We start from the raw sequence: 24,040 nt of genomic DNA on the forward strand, positions 1-24,040 counted from the left end.
TTTAAACACCGGAGCCATGCAAATCACTAAGCAGCCTGTCACTCATCCTCCCTCAACCGCCTCTGATGACACAGACCTGCCAGAGGGGTGAACAGCTCCACTGTGTGTGGGTGTGCATGTTTGGTTAGTAACAGACAGATTGAAGACAAGCAGACAGACAGAATATGTGACTATATAGAAAATACACTGCACATTCGGCACATGAAAGTGGTCATAGTCGACAGAATTGCTTTTCTTTTTTAATTAAAAGACAACTTTAAAACAACAGAGGACCATCTGTGACCTCTGGTCCACTAATGCATAGATGGATATGAGCTGAGCTATTATCATATTAGCTCTTATCCCACAGTTTATTATCTGAGAAAGCAAAGTATGTGCATGAACCCAGCTGTGATATTAAAGTCTCAAACCTGATGTTTTCCTAAAAGAGCTGCAAATATTACTTATTGAAAATGCAATGAAGTATCTGGACAGTGAAATTATGACATAGAAATAACACTGCAGTGCATAAAGTACTACTATAATTTAATTATTTATTTGTATCTCTTCTTCACTAACACAGTGGGAACGGTGAGGCTGCTGTCAGTGTCAGACTGATTATAACTTTACAGTATATTGTTGTTCTCTCTTATTGATTACCCATATATGACAAGTTTCAAGTGTGTGCTGTTTTTCAAGCTGTAAAATCAGTGAGAGGTGTGAAATACTGGCTGGTGTACCAGGGCTGCAAAATACTGGCTGGTGTACCAGGGTTGTGAAATACTGGCCGGTGTACCAGGGCTGTGAAATACTGCCTGGACATTTTCTAAGTGTTTTGACTGGAGTAGCGAAGCCAGAACCCTTGGCTTCAAGCGTCTTTGCTTCCCAGTTTGGTGGAAATTCCAAGCCACCATCTGCATGATTTCAGAAACCCAGTCTTCGAGAACGTAGTCCTCCAGAGAGCGGCTCCGACTTGTGGCCCACCTTTTGCGGTACTCTCTGGTTTGCCTGAGCAGGAGTTTGGTGGCCCAAACTGTGGTTTTTCTTCAACTTTCGTCCCAATGACCGACTGGCAATCGTGACCTGCCATCGGAGCCCCCCCCCCCCCCAACCAGCTTTGCGCTAATGTTCGGGTGGGTTCACCTCTATGCAAGGCCGTAGCCAGGATTTTTCAAATACAGAGATCAAAAATAAGACTAAAGTTATAAGTATAAGAATAAAATTATAACGGCAATATATTATTTTCTTTGTTTGTTCTTAAAATGTGGAATGGAGCACGGCCTGCTGGGAAAGGGAGAAAAGGGCTCATCCAATGAATGAACAGTTTGCAAAATCGGGTCAAGTCCAATTCACAAATGTAGACAACATATTTCTGGCGACTTCAAGGCTTCACTCCACCACTGGCTATAGCCGGATACTTTCGTTTTGACATGGCAGCGGAATCTTCAAGTACGTGTCACATGACGGTCCGTTGATGCAAGGATAATTGTCTCGTCGGCTATTTTCACTTCACAATTAAACAAAACTTCAAAAAAAAAATACCAAGGACATGACCTCGGTGTCCTAAATGGTAGCTGGCCATGCCTCTATGGCCTGGGAGAGCCATGCAGGGAAGGGGATATTTTCCTTCTTTCCCGTTTCTCCCTATGCCGCCTGATTTGTAGTGAGATCGAGATGCCCCATCTGTCCTAGTGGTCCTACCACGGAGCCCGTTACGGGACCCCAACCGGCATACACAGCGCAGCTTCGTGCTAACACTAAATTTCTCAAACCCTACCGCTGAGACCTCACCCAGGTCTCTCTGTTGTCTGCCGGTTAATAGTCGGTAACCTGAGGCTATGTCAAGCTTCGGCCCCTGTTGTGTCAAAGCCACCGGGTGCTACAATGGCACCTCGTCATGCTCCGGGGCCTTGGCGGGTGTGTTTGACAGGGGCGATACACCTCTAAAATGCTTATACAAGTGTTTTAAGGTGAACTCAGGGAGGACAGAAACCTCCAATGAATCAAAAGTCAAAACGCTTTCTTTCTTTTGATTCTCAATACTAATATTGGATGTGAAAGTGGACAATAAATATTCTTCTTTTGAGTTTTAAACTCAAGGTGAATAGAATAGAATAGAATAGAATAGAATAGATTCTATTCTATTCTATTCTATTCTATAGTGATGGTGGTCATGGTGGTAAAGTGAAGTCACTCATTGCTCTTATATTAATCCTCAGTGGATTCAAGTAGTATGGAGTACCAGGGGCACGAAGGAGTATACGGTGTACTTTGAGGTTTCAAATATACTCTATTACATTTTTGCTCAGGGACAATTCATACATATAAAATGAAAAACAATCATTTCTATAAAATAGCACATCACTAAATAATCTTGACAACAAAAATATAGAGTATAAATCCACAATGTTAACAAGTGCCAAGGTGTGACTCTTTTTTTGTCTGATGCCCAGTCTTCTTTTCAGTTGAGTTTTGTTTTGTTTAAAGACCACATCACTTGTATTAGTAACTTTGTGAATAACCACTGCACATGTCATCCTCCACATTTGTGTTATTACAGTACATATTATAGTCCAATAGAATTCCTGGGGTGACCTTGGCATTTTTTCTTGGAAGACACCATACATCACTGCATTATAAATCACATGTGCATGAAATCCAACACCTGTCATTTTCCTCCACACACATTTAGACGTCTGACGTTTTAAGAGTGGATGTTTAGTACTGTCATCCTCACCACAGATGTCAATACGGCACTTTTCAGTTTAAACAAAACAATTCCACTTGACAACTGCTCGAACTCCTAGTCACTCAGCTGAAATGAGCCACAAAATGTCTCATTTACTTTCTGATACGTTTTAATAAAAACTTTTTTTTAAATAATACCGTATAGTCACATTCATCTAAATGTGTGCATGGGAAAACGCTACCATAGATGTTATTTCTCAGTTTAATGTTACAATACAAAAGTAAAAGCAATAATTTCATTAAAATAATACATCTAAAAAAGAATACATCATTAAATATTCTTGAAAACAAAAATAAAGAGTATAAATCTACAATGTTAAACAATAGTTTTCCAACATCCACTCCTGTATATTTAACCAGTTTGTTGGTTACTTGGCACAAACGAAATGTTGTGAGATCTCGGCGTGTGTCAGATCTCTCAGAATCGTCTCATCCACCGACCTGCACATTTACAAGGCAAATGAACTTTGTCCCTCTCCTTCACGCCCACATCAGGAGCATAGACTGCAAACAGATCAGGATACGAGATACGCCTCGCTCTCCTTTTGCTTTATCCATTCATTAATCTTTCTTCCTTCCAGGCATGTAGTGGATGTTGAACTCCCCTGTTTGGTTTCAGGTGGACCCGTTTAAAAGCAAAGAAGTCTGTGCCATAAAAGTCAGTGGTTGTCTACTCATCCACATGCTTTTCCTTATTCCTGGTTTGACTCATCAGCTGATATTAGTCTTATCGCTGTTCCTGTTGTACTGAATGCAAAATTCAGCTAATTTATCTGATGAGATCTAGGGTTCAGGACACCCTGGAAGTTGATGGACTATTCAATTCAATCCATACTTTATTTTGGACTCACAAGTAGGTCCATAGCATATAAAAAAAAAAAAAGACAAGCCACACAAGATAAAACCACAACAATTCATCATTTGGTTTTTAAAAAGTTCATATGTAGATCACCTAACCAGTGTTTTCTGAGCCAAAAACTGAGAGCAGCTCTTCCTAAGGCTGGTTAAAGCCTCTAAGATGCTACTCTGTGATTCATCCAAGCGATACATAAAACTGAACATCCGATTTCTTAGAAGTGCCTCACATGTAGGAACACCAGAGAACACAAACAATTTGACTAGCACATCTGGAAACCTGAAGCAGCAACCTCATAGCATCACTGTAAGCCACTATGAGCCTCTGCATACCACTGTAGCAACGTCACAGACGAGCTTGTATACAGAGGTGTGCAGGAAGCTCTAAATAATGAACATTTTACAATGACAGAACACATACTGAACTTGTGAAGCAACACACAGGCCTGAGCATACAGTTTACAACACTAAAATAAATATGTCATCATCCAAATTGTAAGTGAGGGAAAAAAATGTCCAAGGTATCTGTATGTCAGGGGAGGAATTTTGCACAAGTGAAATGCAGGAAAAACTAATTTCCTATCTTCTCTTCTTCTGACTATCAAGACATTACTCTTTTTAGCTTGTAATTACTATCCAACTATATATGAAGTAGTTCAAACTAGCTCCACTTACAGCAGCTACAACAGAAACATGCTGCTTACAAACTGATGCTTCAGTATTAATAATCTAATGAAGTCATATATCAGAGGCACTAAATTAATACTTTTGCTTAAATACTTCAGGCACATTTTGCTGCTAATACTTATGTACTTTTACTTAAGCAAGATTTTTCACTTGTGGAGTATCTTTACTTAAATAGATCTAAATACTTCTTCCGCCACTGACAGTGACTACATTGTGGTTCAGTGGCACCACCTAGCTGTCTACTTGTTACTCAAACCAGATGTGATGTTTCACTTCATAATACTTGTGCAAATATTTTAGCAGGCAAGGCGGCAGTGGGAATTGAAACCCTCTTGGATAATGAACCACTCACCAACTATATATAATTCAATGTCAGCCATGTTATCTTGACATGTGACAAAACGTATATCAGCAAGCAGATAGGCTGAAGGTTCAAGACGTCTTTCATCATTCAATTTAGAAATAATAATCTACCCTCCAACACGGTATATATGATTTTTGAATCACAGTTACTTGCAGTATTGAGTTTTAATAGTTTAATATTATTATTTAAGCCAATCAATGGTGTGCTTGCCCTATAATATTAATCTGTACAGCTTATAAAGTGGATAAATACTGGCATTCATACATTTTTAAAAACATTTGAGTATAAAATAATGAAGCTTGTGACACCAAATCTGAGTACCAAACTATATTTATTGTATACAGTAGTAAAAGACCACAAATAATGTACAAATCAGTAGAGAAACAAATAACATGACAAGACCTGGGCCCTGTTCTTCGTACATAACAAAGTTTAGCTAATTCAGGCTAATGTTAGCCAGTTCCAGCTCAGATTTTTAAATATAAATGGAAGGCTGATTTGTTTGTCTTAGATAACTGTGCTCTTGTTTTGAATCAGAAAGTAACAGGAGAGGAAAATGTGAAACTGTGATCATTACTTGCGATTGGTCAATGCAACAGCAAATTCTCTGGAGTAATCACAAACAGATCGAACATGTCTGTGTACAACGAAATTCTGTACAAGGCAAATGCTCTTTCTTAACGAGTGAGGGAGGGATAAGAGGGGCCAGAGTGGACAGCAGAACAGCAGATGGCGGCACATTTTTCAATTGCTGATGTCAAATATTCATCTATAATGTAATAGTGTAATCAAGGGCACGGACTCTCTTTGTTGTATAGAATACACATAAAAATACAGCTGGAAAAACATGATGTAAGGTTCAATTTAAAATTAAAAAAAGGACAGCACCTTTCTTTTGTGGCCGAGCATAATTACATGAAAAGGCTGAGGTGGGCAATAAAGCTGACACATGGAAAGAGGATGAAAATTTACACTGCCAAATACAGTTAGTATTGCAGCCCATTGTGCATCATTTTAAATACTGCAATTTACAAAAGACTTGTTCATGTAATGCCAAACTTAATTTTGCATGCATTTTTTTTGTAATTTGCTGTACTTTTTAGTATGCAACTCAAAACATGTTCAACTACCACCACAGATCTATGTGTGCCTCTAAAGAAAGGAGCAGCCTTGTCTGAAAATAAATTGAGATACATTTAAAAAGGTTTTGCGATTACCCAACTCACTCGGAGTAAGATTTCCCTTTTGCAGGTTTGAACTGATGGACAAATACATTTTAACCAAGATTCAAAGACCTGAAAATTCCAAGCTCACATCAGACCATCAACAATCAACCAAGCCAATTCTGTTAATCATGTACGAAGAACGGGGCCCTGTGGGTACAGAACACTTTATCTCCCAAACTCCACTGGTGGACATCCCTGCCTTCCCAATATGCAATTAACTGCATGCATCTCTCTCCGAACTGTAAAATATTGGAGACACTGATCACTGCTTTTGATATCCTCACTGTTTGCAACGCTGCGGCAGAAAGGTGTTTGCACAGATGGTCTGTCACTTCTGCTTTTTACACAAAAGAAAACATCTGAAACAGCTCAGCAGCTGACAAAGCAGTAAAAAGTGTCTTCAAAACGCATAAACAAAAACATACTGACTTTTGTTGGATATCATTGCTCAAACTGGAAGTTATCCCCCTTCCCCTTCTAGAGTCAGCTGTCCCATCTGCCTACATTTGCAAATAGAAATGATGCAGCTGACCCCAAAACAGAGGAATATCTTCCAGTTATTCCCATCCACAGCCCACCCAACTTGAACTCGAACCTTACCCAATGTAAAACCAACAAGCAAAGCCACTTGTAAGAATATCATAGGGATTGGCTACTGGCCTGCTTCAATGAAAAATAGGGAAAGAAAAAAAAAAGTTTTGTATTCCACATCAAGAGACTATCCTTAGCCAGCCTGTGCCCACCCAACTCCAACTGAGGATGCACCTCAGTGGTGTAAATTAAATTCCCTTCCCCCACACAGGCATTTTTCTGTATGAAGGAATACCAGCAAGTACAGCGGATACCCACAAAGAATCTTTCTCAATTTGTAGCAGTAGCAGTCGAAGAGGGAGCAAACAACATTACCGCAATACAAACTCCCTTAAATGTGACCGTTTTGACCTTACAGTTTGCTTTTAGAGTGATCCAAGAACATTAACTATGAAACAGAAGTTCGGTCTTTGGAGTATTGGTCCAAGCCCCACAACATTTATCTAACATCCACTCTGATACTTCTATACAGAAACTTCAGCAAGCCCCTTGGTAGTTATTTCTTAAAAAGAAAAAAAAAATTACAAAAACATTGCAGAACTCTTTAGCAAAAGCACCTAAAATGCAAAGAATTAAAATACATTTTGACAGAAGAGCAGGAGTCACTGTTTAGACAAAAAGAACACACAAGAAAGTGAAATGGAAGGCGGATGTGTATTAAGTTCAGATAGTGCTTCCACCTCAAAACATTTTCATGCCCACTGACAGTGATCCCTTGACAAAAGCTGCAGAGCCTCGCATTCGGCCCCGATGGATGAAGATTGTGACAAACTACTGGATACCAAGCTTTCACTGGAGAGTGAATGAGTGAGAGAAGCACTGACAAACCAGGAACAGCTGTGACACGCTGTTGGTCCAATCACAGCCGGCGCTGCCAGAAGGAAAAGTTGTCCTGATTGGCCAGCAGAGAGACTGTTGACACGCACAAAAAGTTCAGTCCTGGTTTAGACGGTACATAAACAGCTGAGGAGCCCCCCCACAATGACGAAAAACCATGACAGACATCTTTAAACTGAAGAAATAATAATAATAATAATAATAATAATAATAATAATAATGATAATAGGCTGAGAGGAGAGAACAGTGAAGATGGCTGAGGCCGTGGTCTGAGGGTTGCGTCAATGAGGTGGGAGGGGCTTAGCAGAGCCCCCCTGTCTGCTGCTGGAAAACGTCTATGGTGTCTTCATCTTCCATCTCCAGCTAAGGGGGACAAAAGTTCAATTTAGTGAATATAAACCATTGATGATTAGGCTGAATGAAGCAGTGATGAACATAAAAACACTGATTTGAGGCTATTCAGAAAATGTCTCAGTTATGCTGTCAATGTTAAATATATACAACATCTCGGCATTAATAGCGAGGTCATTGATAATATAACAGTGACCAGAGCTCATTTCTTACCTGTGCGGGTGTATCCGTTTCATTGATAGGCTGGCCATCAAACCTGAATCTGATCTGCCTTATTGAGAGACCCTGCAGGAGAAGAGATTAAGAAAAATGTTTTGTTAATCGATTAATTGTTTTGAGACATTTTTAAAGAAAATTCTCTGGTTCCAGCTCCTTAAATGTAAATATCTTCTGGTTTCTTTAGTCCTATGTGATAGAAAACTCAATCAATCAATCTTTATTTATATAGCGCCAAATCACAACAATAGTAATCTCAAGCCACTTTACACAGCAGGTCTAAACCGCACTCTTTAAGTTTAATTTAAAGAGACCCAACATTCCCACATGAGCACGCAATTGGTGACAGTGGCAAGGAAAAACTCCCTTTTAACAGGAAGAAACCTCAGGCAGAACCAGGCTCAAAGTGGGCGGCCATCTGCCTCGACCAGTTGGGGGTAAACATTTTTAGGTTGTGAACAGGATATTTTAGGTGACATATTTGGGAAACTGTAATCAAGATTTTTTTAAACAATTTTCTGAGATTTTAAAATACCAAACAACTAATGCTTTAACTGAGAAAGTAATCAACAGATTCATCATAACAAAATAATAATTGTCATTTGCAGCTGTAGTACAAATATGGGGAGGTGAAGCAAAGTGTGCAACTAGTGGAGATAAAAAGGCATTACAGCCTTACTCCCAAAATGATAATAAGTAGTTGAACAGGAGGACATTAAAGAGGTGTAGGGGTGTGAACTCACCTGCCGTTCACAGTACGCCTTCATTAGTTTGCTGAGGGGTGTGTGTCTTTTGATTTTGAACTGGACCACAGACCCATCCTGCCCTGCCACCTTGAGATTGATGTGATCATTCTCGGTTTTTACTCCCTCCTGCGAAGACAAATGTGTTGAGCACTGTTAAAACCGGCATGTTACAGGTTAAAAGAAATGACATCAGGCACAAACACACAACACTATAAGTTATAATGTTGTGTGTTTGTGCCTGCTGTCATCTCTTATAAGAGCATACAAATAGAGACACATAAATATATACACACACATCTTATACACATCTGTTTAGACAGGCATTGGGGTACTCGTATGTCACCAAGCTCTCAGCATTTCGTCTTTATTTTAATTTTTGAATTATTACACTATTGTTGCTTGTGTTTTGTTTTGTATATGAATGTGTGTATGTATACAGTAACATTATGTGTGTCTGTTTCGAGTTGACTTTTGCATTACCTTTTTAGGTTTTTTCTTGTAAAGCACTTTGTGACCTTTGTCTGTGAAAAGTGCTATATAAATACATTTTACTTTACTTGCTATGCACACACACACACACACAGCAGTTAACTATCAAGAGATAAGAGCCACGCAAGTTACCTGACCAGCCTACATACAGACAGTAACTTTACAAGATATTTTACACTCAACAGGCTGGGAATGGGACCATTTAATAAGTTTTTAAAAATTACACACTATTTTATATATATTTTAACCAAAACATACAGGCAGGGTACAATCTGCTTGTTGCCGATTGGTCACAGATGCTAACGTTAGCATAATTAGCTCCGGGGCTAACTGGTTGCACCGCCAGCCATTCACAGGTTTAGCAGCCGGTTAGCAGTTTTGTTTTGTTGTGCTGCGGCACAAAAAAAACAAAAAAAACTGAACGATTAAAAAAACAAGAGAGACTACACTGCTACTTTACTTTTTATGTCAGTGCGTCACCTCTATTAGCGCCCAGTTGTCGCCGCAGCATTTGCGGCATTTGCGGACATAACGTGGTCCCGTTTCGACAAAGAAAAAAAAAATCCGCAAATGACAATCACGGTGTAATTGACATTTTTTGCTCGCAATCTTCGAGTCAGTGCTAAGTAGAATAACTACTCCTCTATAACCGTCCTCTGTGCTCCGTTTAAGCGCTTATAAACAGTAAATGTGTATGTGCGGGTACTCATTCATTTGCGAAACAAACACTGCGCCGAATCAGAGAAACGTGCAAACCAGGCCATTTTAGATTGCACATCTGAGAAATGGAGCAAAGCTGAGCCATCACTACAAATCTACAGCCGCTTAAAGCTTGATATCTTACCTTTGGCTTTTCCTCTGACATCTCTGCTGGATTTCGTGTGCCGCTTTTGCAGAATAAAAGGTTAATTGGTCTTTATTTTGTCTTTCTGCCTCCTTCTGTCCTCTCTTCTCCTCCACTGACGGGCGCGCGCTTTGGACCGCTGTCGCAAGTAAACGATTGGATCTGAGCGGACCACGTGACAACTGAATCGTGGGAGCGCGGACGCGGGAGCGCGCATAATCCTCGATCACGCGAACCAAAGCACACGGTTAAATATTTTTTGCATATTTTTATTGTAAGTTTTTTTCTTTCTCTTTTTTATGTTATTTAGGATTATTCTTGGTGCATGACGGTCAAAAATATACAGATAATTACTCTTATTCTGAAATTTGAACATATGCAAGCCTGTATGTGAATGTAGTCTCTGAAAAAAGAACTGCATATCTTTATTTATTTTACAAAATCATACAGCAGGGGTGGCTGGCTTTTGAGGCTGCAGCCCCCAATGTTTTCTAAAAAGCCACAAATGTATTTATTTTATTTTTTTTAAATCTGGTATGATTAAGAGTGAAACTTAAGAAAACATTTCAGTTAAGGCAGTGTTCAGTTAAGTTTTCCTTTTGAGGTAATGCCTCATTTTTATTTATTTATTTATATATGTGCATTCTTTTTTGAGAAATAGTTAATAAGGATCAAAATAAATTCTTCTGTTTGCAGTAGTCATAAAATGCAATACAATTCTATTCTGAGCATGTGAACCATCCAAAAAAAAAAGAAAAATAGGCCATGGCTCTGGATGTTCTGGGCTTAGCCCTGGATCTTCTCAACTCCTAGACCGCCCTTGATCATAAGCCTAGAAAAACAAAAAAGTTTTATGTTTATGTGCCATTATTGCAAATAATATTTCTGCTCAAAAATGACTTACTACTAATTAATTACTAAGAAACTTGAGTGACATTTTACTTTCAAAATTTAAATAAATGTTTCCTTTTCTGACAGGTGATTACTTAACATACATTATAACCAATGTATACTAAGTAGGATATTATATTCAACCATTTTAAAATGTGTCTTTTTTCATTTCATAAATACCTACTGATATGTATAATCATATCAAGACATTTCTTTATGTAATGGGGGAAAAATGATTTCAATTAAGAGTCATTACTAATCAATGTGAATCAATGAGATTGCCAATTCTCCTTTCAATTGCTTGGTGAGCCTCTTTAAAAAAAATACAAAGAAATACAACAATTTCAATATTTAAAGAAAATCTATAACCTATCACTGCCTAGTACTTTATTATAATCCACTTCTGAATATTACTATCTGAAGCTAAAGATAAATCCTAGTCACTAGATCCCTGAGATATGTTGACTGTGCAAAATGATCTTTTTCTTTACCTCACACAGATGTCAGCCTTTAAAGACCTTAAGCAATACACATTGAATTGCTTGAAAGGCACAGTACAACCACTGCAGTGAAAAATATGTTGGTAGTCATGTTTTTTTCATAACTCAGGCACAAAATATAGGCAAAAGTGTTGTTTTAATAAAAGCACGATTCAAGTAAAATACAATCAAAATAAAAATCAAGTGCCACTGGCAGGATGAATCATCAGTCCAGTCTTTTATTAAACCTGTGTGTTTACAGGATATACAGACAATATATAATTAGGCAGGATTTAAGAGGAACACATTTTAATTAAATTAATTATTACTTTATCAAGGCAGAGTGCAAGAATGACACGTTCATTTTAACTTCATAGTATGAACATGCTGTACCAGTCAAAACTGGACATACTTTCTCATTCAACAAAGTGAGGTGTGTCCAAACCTTTGACTGTTACTGTCAAAAATCAAGTACAAAAATAGGTTATACTTCCTCTAAAGATATCTCTAAGCAACAAAAAAAATCTGAAACTTTGCACATCTAACAGATATTTTTTAAGCAAAAGGAAATAATGCAACCAACTGGATTCTTTACATACTGTACAATTAAACTGAAGGCATAGTCCTATAAATAGCATAACTAATGCTATAGGAGCCACAGGATACACTACTATAGCATTACCTAACATTGCTGCTACATGTGTATTTAAGCCTTTTATTTACAGTCTCTCGGATCATTACAGTGAACACAACATTCCTGTTCATTTGCTAGAGGAAGCCAGAGGCTGTACATACAATACTACTGTCACTTTTCTGAATTTGTCTTATAGTTTACATTTATTCTCAAGTTATGTCTACCCTCAGTGTCACAGGACATGTTGTTGATGTCTGGGGTGTCAGGAGTTCAGGGAAAAACAGAAGGATCACTGATCCTCTCACGCAAATCTGGAGTATGGATTTTGCCCATTTAGACCTGGAAAAACATAAAGACAATCAGAAAAGTCGTGCTAAGATTGAAAGAAATTCTCTGCCAAGATGATGATTTAATCTAATTTTGTAGTTTGTAATTAATTGTTTCATCAAAAACCAGATGCTCATACTTGGAAGCTTTAGCTTTTCCTTATGTGATTATATGCACAGTGTGACAAATACATATTTCTGTGAGTGAGACTGCTCACCGTATTTCTTTCTGATTTCGTCATGCCTCTCTTTCATCTCTGCCCTCCTGTAAAGACAAAATGTTCTCTTATGAGCCACACAATGACTAGTAATATTTTTAGCACTCTCTAACACAGTCATGTGACCACAAACCAGTTTGGGCTGATAACAGTTTTACGTCTGCATTTTTCCTTCATCGGTGTCTCCTTTGTTTTGAGCTATGAAGGAAAACTGATATGTATCGTGACCAACAATGCAGCAGAGGCAGCTTGTGCGTCAGGTATACTTAAGAGTTTAAGACATCAGACAAACACACATTTTAATGGAAGGCTAAATTCACTCTATGATGTGCATACATTATTAGGCTTTTGTTTGAGTGTGTTTATATATCTTTATGCAAATAAATCTGCTTGATATGTGCATTTGAACTGCCAGGACAAATATAAACATATTAAACAAATCAATGCTACATCAAGAGGGTGGTTAAACTCTACTTGAATTTGATTTGCATTATTTAAAAAACGTACTGCCACCATTGAGCAAACTAATTTGCACACAGCAATACTAAACACACTCACAGTCCAAATAGTGAATAAATCATTACGGTTTACAGCTGATAGTTTGCAGCAGCAGTCTACAGAGAAGTGGGAAAAAGTTACATACAGGATTTAAGAGCTGTGTGCAAAGAAACATTAATTATATGCAGCTAAATAGAGAGGGAAGTATAAAAGTCTATCAGGAAATGTGCAACAGGACAAAACAGCATGGACCAGGAAGTGTTGGTTCTTTGTTTAAAAGGGAAAAAACCATAGACTGTATATAAGAAAGGAAAAAAACTCATGATGAAGTTTTTTCTGTGTGTCTAAAGCTTGTAGAGGATGGTAACTGTGGTGTGAAGGGTCAGACTTCATTGTTGAATTCAGATTAAAACCTGACATTTGTCAAGTTGTACTTTTGCAGATGGACACACTGTCTTTTGAAACGCATCTTTTAGCACAGAAGTGCTGGTGGCAAACGACACATGAACATGTTCACACAACAGGGACACAAACATTAAGGATCATTTTCATCATCATGTCATGTTAATAAAACATTTTTCTCACCTCTCTTCTTGCTTGGTTTTCGTCTTATTGGCTTGTTTCTGCATCTTAGCCTGGAACCTTTCGGATCTGGCACACAACACAAGACCAAAGTTATGATTAGACAGTGTGAGTAAATATATATATATATAGCACTTTTCTACCTTAATGGACAAAAAGCTTTACAATTTTGCTTTTCATTCACACACTATGGCGGTGTATACAGTGCCCATCGGAAGTAATGTGGGGTTCAGTGTCTTGCTCAAGGCCACTTCAACCTGTGATAAGAAGCAGCCGCGGGTCAAACCACTAACCCTACGACCAGTGAACTCTAGCTCCTTAGCCATTACTGCCACAAAGCAGTCGTGTGTTTTTAGTAGACACACCTAAAGGTGACCACACCAGGGTCAACAAATGCACAGTATTTGACAATATTATCTTTACTTGATTAGAATTCCCCCACAGAGTACACTCTGATCATAATCGCACAAAATCACCTTGTAACGTATTCACCTCTTCTCACGGCGAGTTCTTACTCTGCCAATAAGTTCACTGTGACATAGCAAACATATACCTAAGCCGTACCATTTTTCACCCAATAGCTAAACATAAGCATATGTGTCACAATGCCTGTATTATTACTGTTTCAATAAAGTAACAGCCCATTAATTTTCTAAGGCGTAGGCGTAGGATCACTGACAATCCACAGATAAATCAAAACAAACAAACCAAAAAACAGCCTTGAGATCCGGTTGCAGCTGTTGACTAACATTGGTAATCAGGGGATTTTCATAATTTTTGGTCTAGTAGTTGGGAGACAATTTCAAAAACCTCTAAGAGCATCCTGCGGCAGATATTCAATGTTTGGTACATGCTTGCATCTCTCAGAGGGAAGGGTGGGGGACATGGGATCATAAAGATAAAATAAGTTTGGAAATAAAGGTTAAATGTGCTAGAAAATGCTAGGAACCACATTTCTCTCAAAGACTTGATCTCCATTCAGGGATTTCAATGTGTTTTAAATGTTGCCTTTGAAGAAAAACACAACAGACAACATCACATCCCCCCAATTCTGACCTCAGATCCCTCCGAATTGAATTGAACTGGAAATGACATTCTCAAATTTGTTTAAAAAAAAAAAAATTATATATATAAAAATAAAGGTATGTTTTGTAAAAGCTTTTGGAATAATTATTTTAAATTAAAATGCAATATATTTTGATATTTGATATTGTTATTCTGATTTCATACAGCCTGTCAATATTTTCATGTTGTGCATGCCTAACATAAAATGAAAAGTCACTAGAAAGTTACAGACAGTAATAAGTTCCAGTAAATAGTCTTTTCACTTTAAACATTAGGTGATGTCTGAGCCTTTTCCTGTACTTAACAGATAATTATATGAGTAACTATAAATACAGCTTCAGTAATAACAGCAACAAAAAATGTTTTTTACAGGAAAATCCTCCTTTTATAATTGTTTATATTGTGGTATCTGGATTATTTGAATACCTCTAAAAATCTTTTTGTTTTTTTTCCTCTGGTAACTCAGCCATGTCTGAACCATTTGGGCACAACTGTGTGACAGAGGTAGAAAATTGAACCTATAGTACAGTTTACTTCCTCCAGGGTCACATTGTGGAGGAGGACGGTGTTTTGTCACCGTGCTCCCGATCTGTCAGGTAGGATCGGGGCTCATTGCAGACTTACCCAACGTTCTCACACTTGCAGCAGCAGAACAAACAGACCAGGAAGGCGATGATGATAATTCCCCCGACCACTGCCATTGTGATTATCAATATCTGGAAGTTCACTGCAAATCAGAGACAGAGAAACACAATGATAAAGTTATGCAGGAGTTCACAGGTTTACCTTCAAGATAGAAAAATATATGTTTCATTCCTTTTTCGTAGCTCTTTTTTTTTCTTTCTCCCCTTTCATGAATGTCCTCCATCTGTAGGAATATTGTCTGGTGACTGCATGGTTTGACCCCCACTCTTTATTGCCTGTAGGCTAATGTTGCTTGTGATATTATTTTTGAAGATTTGGGAAATAAATGTCAGCTCAGTGTTGCACTAATTGTTAGAGTTGAAAGACTTATTGACATCTTGTATGTGTAAAATTCAAATTTTATACACGTGAGACAAAGTATTTGTAGTAAAATGTATATTGTGACAGATGGACCTTTTAAATTATAAATGTGTTCTTGTGTATGCAGCATTTTTTATGATGTGCTTGCTCAGTGTAATTAAAAGTCAAGCTTTGTACACAAGAGATTTCACCATAGCATTAAAACAGCAGAATGCATCTCTTAAATGGTTGTGTTTGACCATTGTGAGCAAATGTTGCAAAGTCTATGAGCAGCCCTGCTTTATGGCAATATTAGATTTATATTTTTTAATTTAAACTTTTTTTTTTCATTCATTATTGTGAATAAGTACTTTGATTTGTCAAGTATTTCATTTGCTGGATTAACCAAAAACATACATTCTTGTTATTATTGCAATTTATTTTACCCCTCAACAGTTTCTCAATAGATGTTTCAGACTTTTCTCAGGATTTCATTCAGATTGCTGACAAACATTGTATAATACATGCAAGGCCACTGAACACTGGCTAAATCAGAAGCTGAGTTCAGGTCCTCATATGTTTTTAAGTTGGTTTGCAGTTTAATCAATGCAGTGAGTTAACTGAAGTGACGTTGCTATGGTTACCTGCAACAGTTAATGGAGGGGAACTGGTGTATGTCTGAGGCGTCCTGTCAAATGATCTTAACAATAGTATGTTATGTGCTTATCATATGCTTTCTGTATAAATTGTTCTGTATTTATGTAGGGCTGCAACTAAAAACTAATTAATGTAATTATCAATAAGTCTGCCAATTTTTTCTTGATTAATCATTTAGTCAATAAAGCATCAGAAAAACCATGAAAAATGTCCATCCCAGTCTCCCAGACTCCAAAATAACATCCTCAAATGTATTTTTTTGTCTGAGCGATAGTCCAAATCCTAACCTGGAGCCAGTGAGTTTTTCACATTCTCACTTGACACATGACTTAAACAATCATCAAAATAGTTGCAGATGAATTTTCTGTCAATCAACTACCTTCACATGTATGTCAACATGGAGGTGAAACAATTAGTCAATCATCAGCAACTTTTTCCTGAAATGTTTAATTAATCAATTTATTGTAATTTATTGTAATATCTGTTTCCATCCAGCTGTGATAACTTGCTGCATATTCCCTGCTGTTTAATCGTTAAAGGAATATTTTGGGGGGGTTTACATGGTAAGTGGTCGCACACAAAAAGACATCAGAACCTTAGCTCCCCTGGGAAATTTTCAGATACTTTATTGTTAATATATAAAATGATTAATTGATTAATTGAGAAAATAATAATCAGATTAATTGATGATGAAAATAATTACTGATTGCAAACCTCTACATCTGAGAAATGTGTATTGCATTAATATAATGTTGAGTATAAGGATGCACTATCTCTGTGTGAAATTCAGTGTAGTAAGAGTTTAAAGATGGATTCACTGAAGTTATGATGGATGTAATGAGGTCAGTGTGTGTGTGTGTGTGTGTGTGTGTTCTCTTACTCCAGCAGAGCCCCCAGCGTGCATCATTCAGTGGACAGAGTGCGTGCGGTGGAAGGATGGTTTTCACTGGGTAAGTTACACACGACTTAGTTTTGATACACCACAAGCACTGTAAAAATAACAAAACACACATAATGACCCATTTTATCAGAATAGACAATGAATCTTGAGCTATTCAGGACAAGAATACACACACACACACACAAACACAAAAGCAGAAAATGGGGGAGGAGGGTGGAATGGGAAACCAGATCATTAACTCCTCAAACCAGTAAATCTGGTCCAGAGGTGGAGGAGGAGCCAGTGACTATGGACTCCTCCACCTGGGATACTTCATTTATTTTTTTCCATTTCACACACAAACAAACCCAGAGTAAAACAATATCATATAGTAAACCCAGAATAAAATCAGCCCAGCAGAAACAAAAAGCCTTTCTCCCAGGACTTACCGACACTTTTTTCAGACATTCCTCACAGCTTGTCCCATTTTTCGCCTCACACTCTGTGGGAGAAAAGTGAAAACACCCAAAACAATGAAGAGAGAGGAGGACATGAGGGCAGACACAGTCATCATGATGCCTTGCTTCATGTCTTTCAGAGGAACGAGCATTTCTTCTCTCATAGTAGAGAGAGATTAGCTGAAAATGTAACAAGGAGCAGATTAAATGTGTGTTTCTGTAACCAGTGCTAATCCTCCTGGGACATTTTCCATGGAGACAGACCACAGTAAACACACAGGCTGTGGAGGAGTCATGTTTTTATCAGCAGACTACACAGGACAACAGTTGGGTTTGTATCAGAACTGCAGCAACAAATGAGGTGTAAACAAAGTCCCATTCTTGTGGAGCTGGTTTTTTGTACAGTAGATACTTCTAGTTTCTCTTCTGAGAAACGAGGACTTGAGGGGGATTGAAAGAAAACTGAAAAGAGACTCATTGTTCTCGCTGAGAAACCAACAAAGAAACAATGATATCAGTAAACACTGTTTATGTCACTCCATAAATTAAATTGCAGACTTAACCTAATGTTTTAATAAACGATAAATTATCTTAATCTAAAAATATCTGTATTTTAAGTGTAAATCCAACCTGACATTGTTCAGATTAAGTGGTTTTGTAGTTGTATTCTTTGTTTTGTTCTGTTGTGACACAACAAAATTAAAACAGCAATGTCCTATACTAGGAAACTTGAGATTCAGTAAGTCAGGTGAGGATTTTGTACCAATTAAAATGATGCAGCTAAATGCAATTTAATGAATGGTAGAAATGCGTATGTGTGTGGTTTTAAAGATGTCATTGATTCCTTAATCACCATATAGCGACAAAGTGTCAGTGATTTCCACTCCTACCTTTCCCAGGTGCGGAAGTCTGAGCGAAAACTGTTGCCAAACTGAGGACAAGAAGCAGAGCAGGGACGAAACTCCGTAAATCCATCGTCTTGTGAAGTGAATATTCTTTGTTTTATTTCTCAGAGTTTTCTTGATAGATAAGATCTGGGAAGAACTTCGGGCCTCTAAAGAGGAAATGCTTTGGCTGCTCTGATCGACCTCTGAAAGTCGAGAAGTGATCTTGCCGAGAAGGAACCAAACGCAAAAATCCTGACGCACGCCTATCACGCACCAACCAAAGAGGAGAGGAAGGCGTGCGTGCGCCGTCGGTGCGCATACTTTCCTTCGGAGGAGGAAGGAAAGTACTAAAACAGCAAGCATGTAAAAACTAAGAAGTCTTAGTTAATTGCAGAAGTAGTATGTTCAACTTAATTTATTTAAAGTATTAAAATAACTAGTTTTGTAGAGAAACGACCGCATATTAAATATTGAAATAAACTAGGACTACTTGTGCCCTTTAAAGGGTTTCCAAGATACATCTCAGGGGACGTGAGATGATTCATAGCAGAGAAAAGAAGAAAGATCTGTTATAATTTTGGTTTAATTTTCCAGAATTTTCTCTTATCTTTACTTTTATGGGAAATATTGGAGAGTTTTATTCTACTTTTGGCCTCCAACAGTTAATTAAATGAATTAAATGTGAGTCCTTTAGAGGGGAAATATACTGCTAACAACTCATAAATATCTGAAACATAAGCTAGAACTACACAATGTTTTTTTAATAGAAATACTCACAAGCCAAAAAGGTTGGGAATTACTGGTTCAGTCTTTATGCTATTTTATGTAAAATATGAATCTGAAAAGTATTTTAAGTGTCGAACTACTTTCTCTCTGAAAAGTAGTTAAGTAGAAAAACTGTACTTAAGTACTTGAGTAAATGTACTTTAATAAAATTCCACCACTGGAGATTAATTCATTATTGTTACTTATGAATCAATGTTTAGTATCATTTTACTGTATCTGCAGATGGAGCCAGTCCAGTGGTGCCCAATATAGGGGTTGGACCCCCTTAAATGGTCCCAAGATAAATCTAAGTCGTGAGATGAACTACACAGGAACTACAAGCAACAGACAAGCTGATCTAAGCTCCTCATATATATATTGTCTGCATTTTGCTAAATATGCTTACTCATTCTCAAGTCAATAAGTAGGTTAAGTAATAAGTAAATAAAAATTGTATTTGTTTAATCTGCACAAGTATGAAAAATGACAATTAAACTAAGCTCAGCTAGCTGCTGGCTGTGGCCTTACATTTAATGGACATCTTTTTATATAATTCCCCACCAGAACGTTTATTTCCAAAAATGTTGAACTATTCACATCTATATGATATGTACTATTCCCCTGTGAAATGTAGTGGAGAAAAAGTATAAAACAAAGTAAGTCAGTGCCTCATAACTGTAATTAACTACAGTATTTGAGTAAATATACTTAGTTCCTTCCTCAGTCAAAATAAATTCACAAACAACATTAAATAGAGGACAATTTCCATAATTTATTAAAGCATAATCTTGTAAAGCCAGTTACAAATAAAAAAGAATAACACACATATCTCTCTTTCTCTTTTTTTTTTAAGCAAGCACAATGTTTTACTATGTAATGATGATAATAAGCATAACATAAGATAAGAACGGGCCCCACTCTGGCCGCCTGCGGCTGATAACAGGACCCTTTGTGATGAAGTTGCCCTTGAAGACGGATTTGTGATCAGATACTTCAAAAATCTAACATATTGTTCCCTTCAGCAAACACGCACGCTGACCACATTTCAGCGACTATAGGGCAACTTCTTCCTCAGTTTAATATCAGTGACAGACAGAACCATAGAAGTAGAATAACTAGAACAGACAGCTCCGGGTTCCTTTTTAATTATGGCTTATGGGTCGACGTTCTCCAGTTTTGCACAAGTTTTAGCCTAAAAACAAAAATACCCCAAAGTTCAAACTGGAACCTCTGAGCGACTTCAGTTTATTCTAACTCTACAGGCAGGATCCCAGCAGACTGTGTGTATGCAGCCAGGGCCAACGCTACCATTGAAGACACTGAGGTCATGTCCTTGGTATTTTCTGGGGGGGGGGGGGGGGGGGGGGGGGGGGTGACCCACTTGATTACCCAAGTGGGTCAATTGGACCCACTTGGGTAATCATTTAATAATTTTTTTCTTTTGTTTTGTTTTATTTAAAAAGTGTCCCATTTCTTAGCTTCTTAAATGTGAATATTTTCTTTAGTCCTCTGTAATAGTAAACGTTGAGTTGTGGAGTGTTGGCTAGGACTTGGGCTTCAAGAAACCGTTTTCTGACAATTTAAAGATAAAACAATTGATTTATTAATCAAGATTTTGCATTAATGAAAATAATCATTAGTTGCAGTCCAAGGTGGATACTTTAATAGGCTGAATCCAGTATTGTTAGCATCAGTGTGTTAAAATTTGAATACTTTGAGGCAGAATAAATACATGATTCAGTGTTTCCCCATTCAAATTTTATTTTTGGAGAAACTGCATTAAAACATGTTGAGAAATTATATATAAAGTTTATAAATATAATTGAACATTATCTGGCATATTTTCTGCAGGATTAGGGATTGACCGTCTTGGACTTATGACCTCAGTATTTCTAAAATCCTGGCCATGACACTCCAGATAGATGACAGACTTTTCACCCTTAAGAAATTCAAAATTACTTAAATGCCTGGCCTGAAAAGAAAAATATTATTACCAACTTAGAAACCAGACCCTTTAGCTAAGCCAAATTAGAAAATTAATGAGACTGTATTTTTCCTGGATATTTATCGAAGTATTCCTCCTGGATATTTGATGTGGGAAAACACTTGTTTACAGAGTGGTTTTGTCCTTTAGAGCTCTTATCCCTTAGGGATTCCGTCATCTATTTGTAGTGCCTCAGCGTCAAGTGAAAGAACAGTGACTTTACTTTCAGTCCAACACACACACACACACACACACACACACACATACACACACACACACACACACACACACACACACACAAACACACACACACACACACACAAACCAGTGATGACTGTAAGCAAAATCCCACATTAGACCATTTCCGAGCCTGTATCCTTACAGTGTCTTATCTGCTCTCCTTAACACTGAGACTTAAAAATTCCATTATATCTTCAATACAGTATCCATTCCTCCGAAACACACCTGGCAATACATATAGTACATTAATAAATAAATAACCCTCTACCCTCCCTCCCTCCGGTACCATGCTCTTCCCTTTAACTCACGATCACAACACCATTCTTTGCAAAGGTTAGTTCATGTAAATACTTCCAAGGAATACACAATTTCTTCTCTTTTTCCTAATTTCTTATTTTCCCGGTTTGGATTACACCATTAATACACTCACACACACGCAGCAGCAGCATTCCAGACACAGCACTTCAGGGTGGTTAAGATAACACGGGGCATACAGTAATAATATCAGTAATAAAAATCACATGTTCATAAACAGGTTAGAAACACAGACAGACTGGAGCGCTGACGCATTATTGTTAAAGTCACTGATCTTCTTAGTAAAGAAAAAAAAGGTGAGGATAGCATGAGCAGACAGGATATACAGTATTTTATGGCTCCGATTAACGCTGTAGAGTGAGTCCCACAGATAACAACAATGATAAATCGACCAAAACACTATGAAAACATGACCGTCACGGCGGTCAATCTCATTATGGTCTGTGTTTTACTAACTCTTATTCCTCTGTGAGTCACATTAATGGCACAGCCAGTGAATGACGTTGGCATCATATTCAGACATACAGTGGTCATTAACACCATTCACTTGCATGTATTTTACACGAGAGGTGTCACATTGCATTTAGTATGGCATCTATATATACTGTACAGTGCAGTGGCCACCAAAATTCAATAATAACTCTTATAATGTGTGATATACAGTACAAAACAAATACATGTCGGTTCAGTTTATGTGTACATGTGTGTGAATATACAGTAGAATTACGCAGTGTGTGTTTTTTATAATATGTAGATAGGGAACCATGTCAAGTTTAACCATGTCAAAGCGAAACCTCGACTTCTTCTTCTCAAGAAAATCTATTTGATATTGTTCATAGATATTAAAAGCCACTTCCTTTGGCTGTATTTTTCTTCTTGTGTGGCCACACGGTGGCACTGATGACGAGCGAGTCCCATTAAGTAGCACTGAAGAAGAGTCGTCATTGAGTCCTTTTTCTCATTGTCACAACAGGTGTAATATAGCTGATGTCACAGATAAAAGACGGCGAGATAACAACAGAGAGAAAGCAAGCAAGAACAATAATTCAGCATTATAACTTAATACCAAACAGCAAACAAGATGCAACAGGAGTGAGGACAAATGCACACGAAGAGAAAGAGAGAGACTCTGACGTTGGAGGAGTGATAGAGAGAAAAGAAAGAGCCAAAAATAACACATTTAACTGAGAATGTGTGGCTTTCTTCTGTCTGGCAGTGCACTGGGGGAAGAAAAAGGAGCCACCTGGGAGAAAGTGGGACTTGGGCGGCTGAGTGTGTGGTACGTTGTGCTTGTTGTTATTGAGTTTTGTCCAGAAAGGAAATACGGAGAGGAGTTTGGAGTGTGCTTGAACATCTACATGCAGGGCTACAACTGGGGTTATGTGTTTGAAAGGACCGTCCCAAAATCTTTGTCATGCTCGTTTTTAAATAAACTTGATTCCCAAAAGATATTGATCCCTATCCAAAGTGAAACCCAGGCCAGGAGAGTGTGCGTTTGGCTTCTGTGCCCACTTCTATCTTTCTTTATCCACACTCCATAGATGCTCACCCACCACTTTTTATTCAACCTGGAGGATTAGCTGGATGGTGGGACTACCTCCATCAAAACCAACCAACCAATGCGGAGGGGGGGAGGGGAGCTGAGGCATCTGTTGCCGCTGGAAGAACCAAGGGCTCGGACTGGCTGGTGATGATCACCTGGCCCAGTTACTGGTGACGCTGGTCACGGACATGATGCTGCAACGTTTCTTCACCATCATGTTAATGTAGGCCCTCATGATCTTGGTGATCTCCCCAACCTAAAGAGTATAAAAATGGTGTGTTGGATTAATATGTGTCCTCATCTGACTGTGCATATATGACTGCATTTAAATTAGTTCCCACAATTAAGAAAACAATATAAGTATGGAAGATTCTATAAGTGCCTAAAAAAAGTAAAATGGTGAAATAACATGAAATACAATACATTGTTAATAGTATTTCCTTTTTATGTAGACATTTACTGTTATGTGTTGTTTTTACATGAAAAACATATGTTAAAAAGACAATTAAAATAAACTTTACTTTAATTTTTTACAACTGAATTCATTATTTTTTCATTGTGACATGAATTTCTGTGTCACATTATAATCAAATCACAACACAGACAACAAACTGGTGAATTGAACTTCAGTGATGTCCAGTAGATGGTACCATTGATCAGCTATGACTAAATACAAAGCACTGACTTTAGTTTTTATGAAG

The 24,040-nt window shown here is 37.7% G+C and overlaps 3 protein-coding genes across 3 annotated transcripts in view; all 3 read right to left on the minus strand.

The window, feature by feature from the left end:
- Positions 1 to 6,958: 6,958 nt before the first annotated feature.
- On the minus strand, positions 6,959 to 10,070 carry sumo3a (small ubiquitin like modifier 3a). Its single transcript, XM_062440412.1, has 4 exons — positions 9,934 to 10,070; positions 8,598 to 8,726; positions 7,852 to 7,923; positions 6,959 to 7,650 (listed from the first exon to the last, which is right to left on the minus strand). Exons 1-4 carry the CDS (start codon positions 9,952 to 9,954, stop codon positions 7,588 to 7,590), a joined length of 285 nt encoding a protein of 94 aa, XP_062296396.1. The 5' UTR covers positions 9,955 to 10,070; the 3' UTR covers positions 6,959 to 7,587.
- Positions 10,071 to 12,238: 2,168 nt separating this feature from the next.
- pttg1ipa (PTTG1 interacting protein a) lies at positions 12,239 to 18,625 on the minus strand. The gene is made up of 7 exons (XM_062440067.1): positions 18,496 to 18,625; positions 17,597 to 17,649; positions 17,148 to 17,256; positions 15,251 to 15,353; positions 13,565 to 13,630; positions 12,482 to 12,528; positions 12,239 to 12,276 (listed from the first exon to the last, which is right to left on the minus strand). Exons 1-7 carry the CDS (start codon positions 18,578 to 18,580, stop codon positions 12,239 to 12,241), a joined length of 501 nt encoding a protein of 166 aa, XP_062296051.1. The 5' UTR covers positions 18,581 to 18,625.
- Positions 18,626 to 23,490: 4,865 nt separating this feature from the next.
- myo10l1 (myosin X, like 1) overlaps positions 23,491 to 24,040 on the minus strand; it is a 59,498-nt gene continuing 58,948 nt past the window's right edge. Inside the window, exon 43 of the mRNA XM_062440851.1 lies at positions 23,491 to 23,595. Coding sequence (XP_062296835.1) covers positions 23,491 to 23,595 — 105 coding nt within the window. The remainder of the gene's footprint in view (positions 23,596 to 24,040) is intronic.

Source organism: Scomber scombrus, chromosome 19, assembly GCF_963691925.1.
Source record: "Scomber scombrus chromosome 19, fScoSco1.1, whole genome shotgun sequence".
Taxonomy (NCBI): domain Eukaryota; kingdom Metazoa; phylum Chordata; class Actinopteri; order Scombriformes; family Scombridae; genus Scomber; species Scomber scombrus.

Coding starts and splice junctions, on each gene's coding strand:
- sumo3a (XM_062440412.1), bottom strand. CDS start 9,954: ATGTCAGAGGAAAAGCCAAAG. Junction 8,727..9,933: donor TGTCAGAGGAAAAGCCAAAG/GTAAGATATCAA, acceptor TTGTCTTCGCAG/GAGGGAGTAAAAACCGAGAA. Junction 7,651..7,851: donor AAACGGATACACCCGCACAG/GTAAGAAATGAG, acceptor TGTCCCCCTTAG/CTGGAGATGGAAGATGAAGA.
- pttg1ipa (XM_062440067.1), bottom strand. CDS start 18,580: ATGGATTTACGGAGTTTCGTCCCTGCTCTGCTTCTTGTCCTCAGTTTG. Junction 17,257..17,596: donor AATGTCTGAAAAAAGTGTCG/GTAAGTCCTGGG, acceptor TTATTTTTACAG/TGCTTGTGGTGTATCAAAAC. Junction 13,631..15,250: donor TGCAAGTGTGAGAACGTTGG/GTAAGTCTGCAA, acceptor GTTGTGTGCCAG/ATCCGAAAGGTTCCAGGCTA.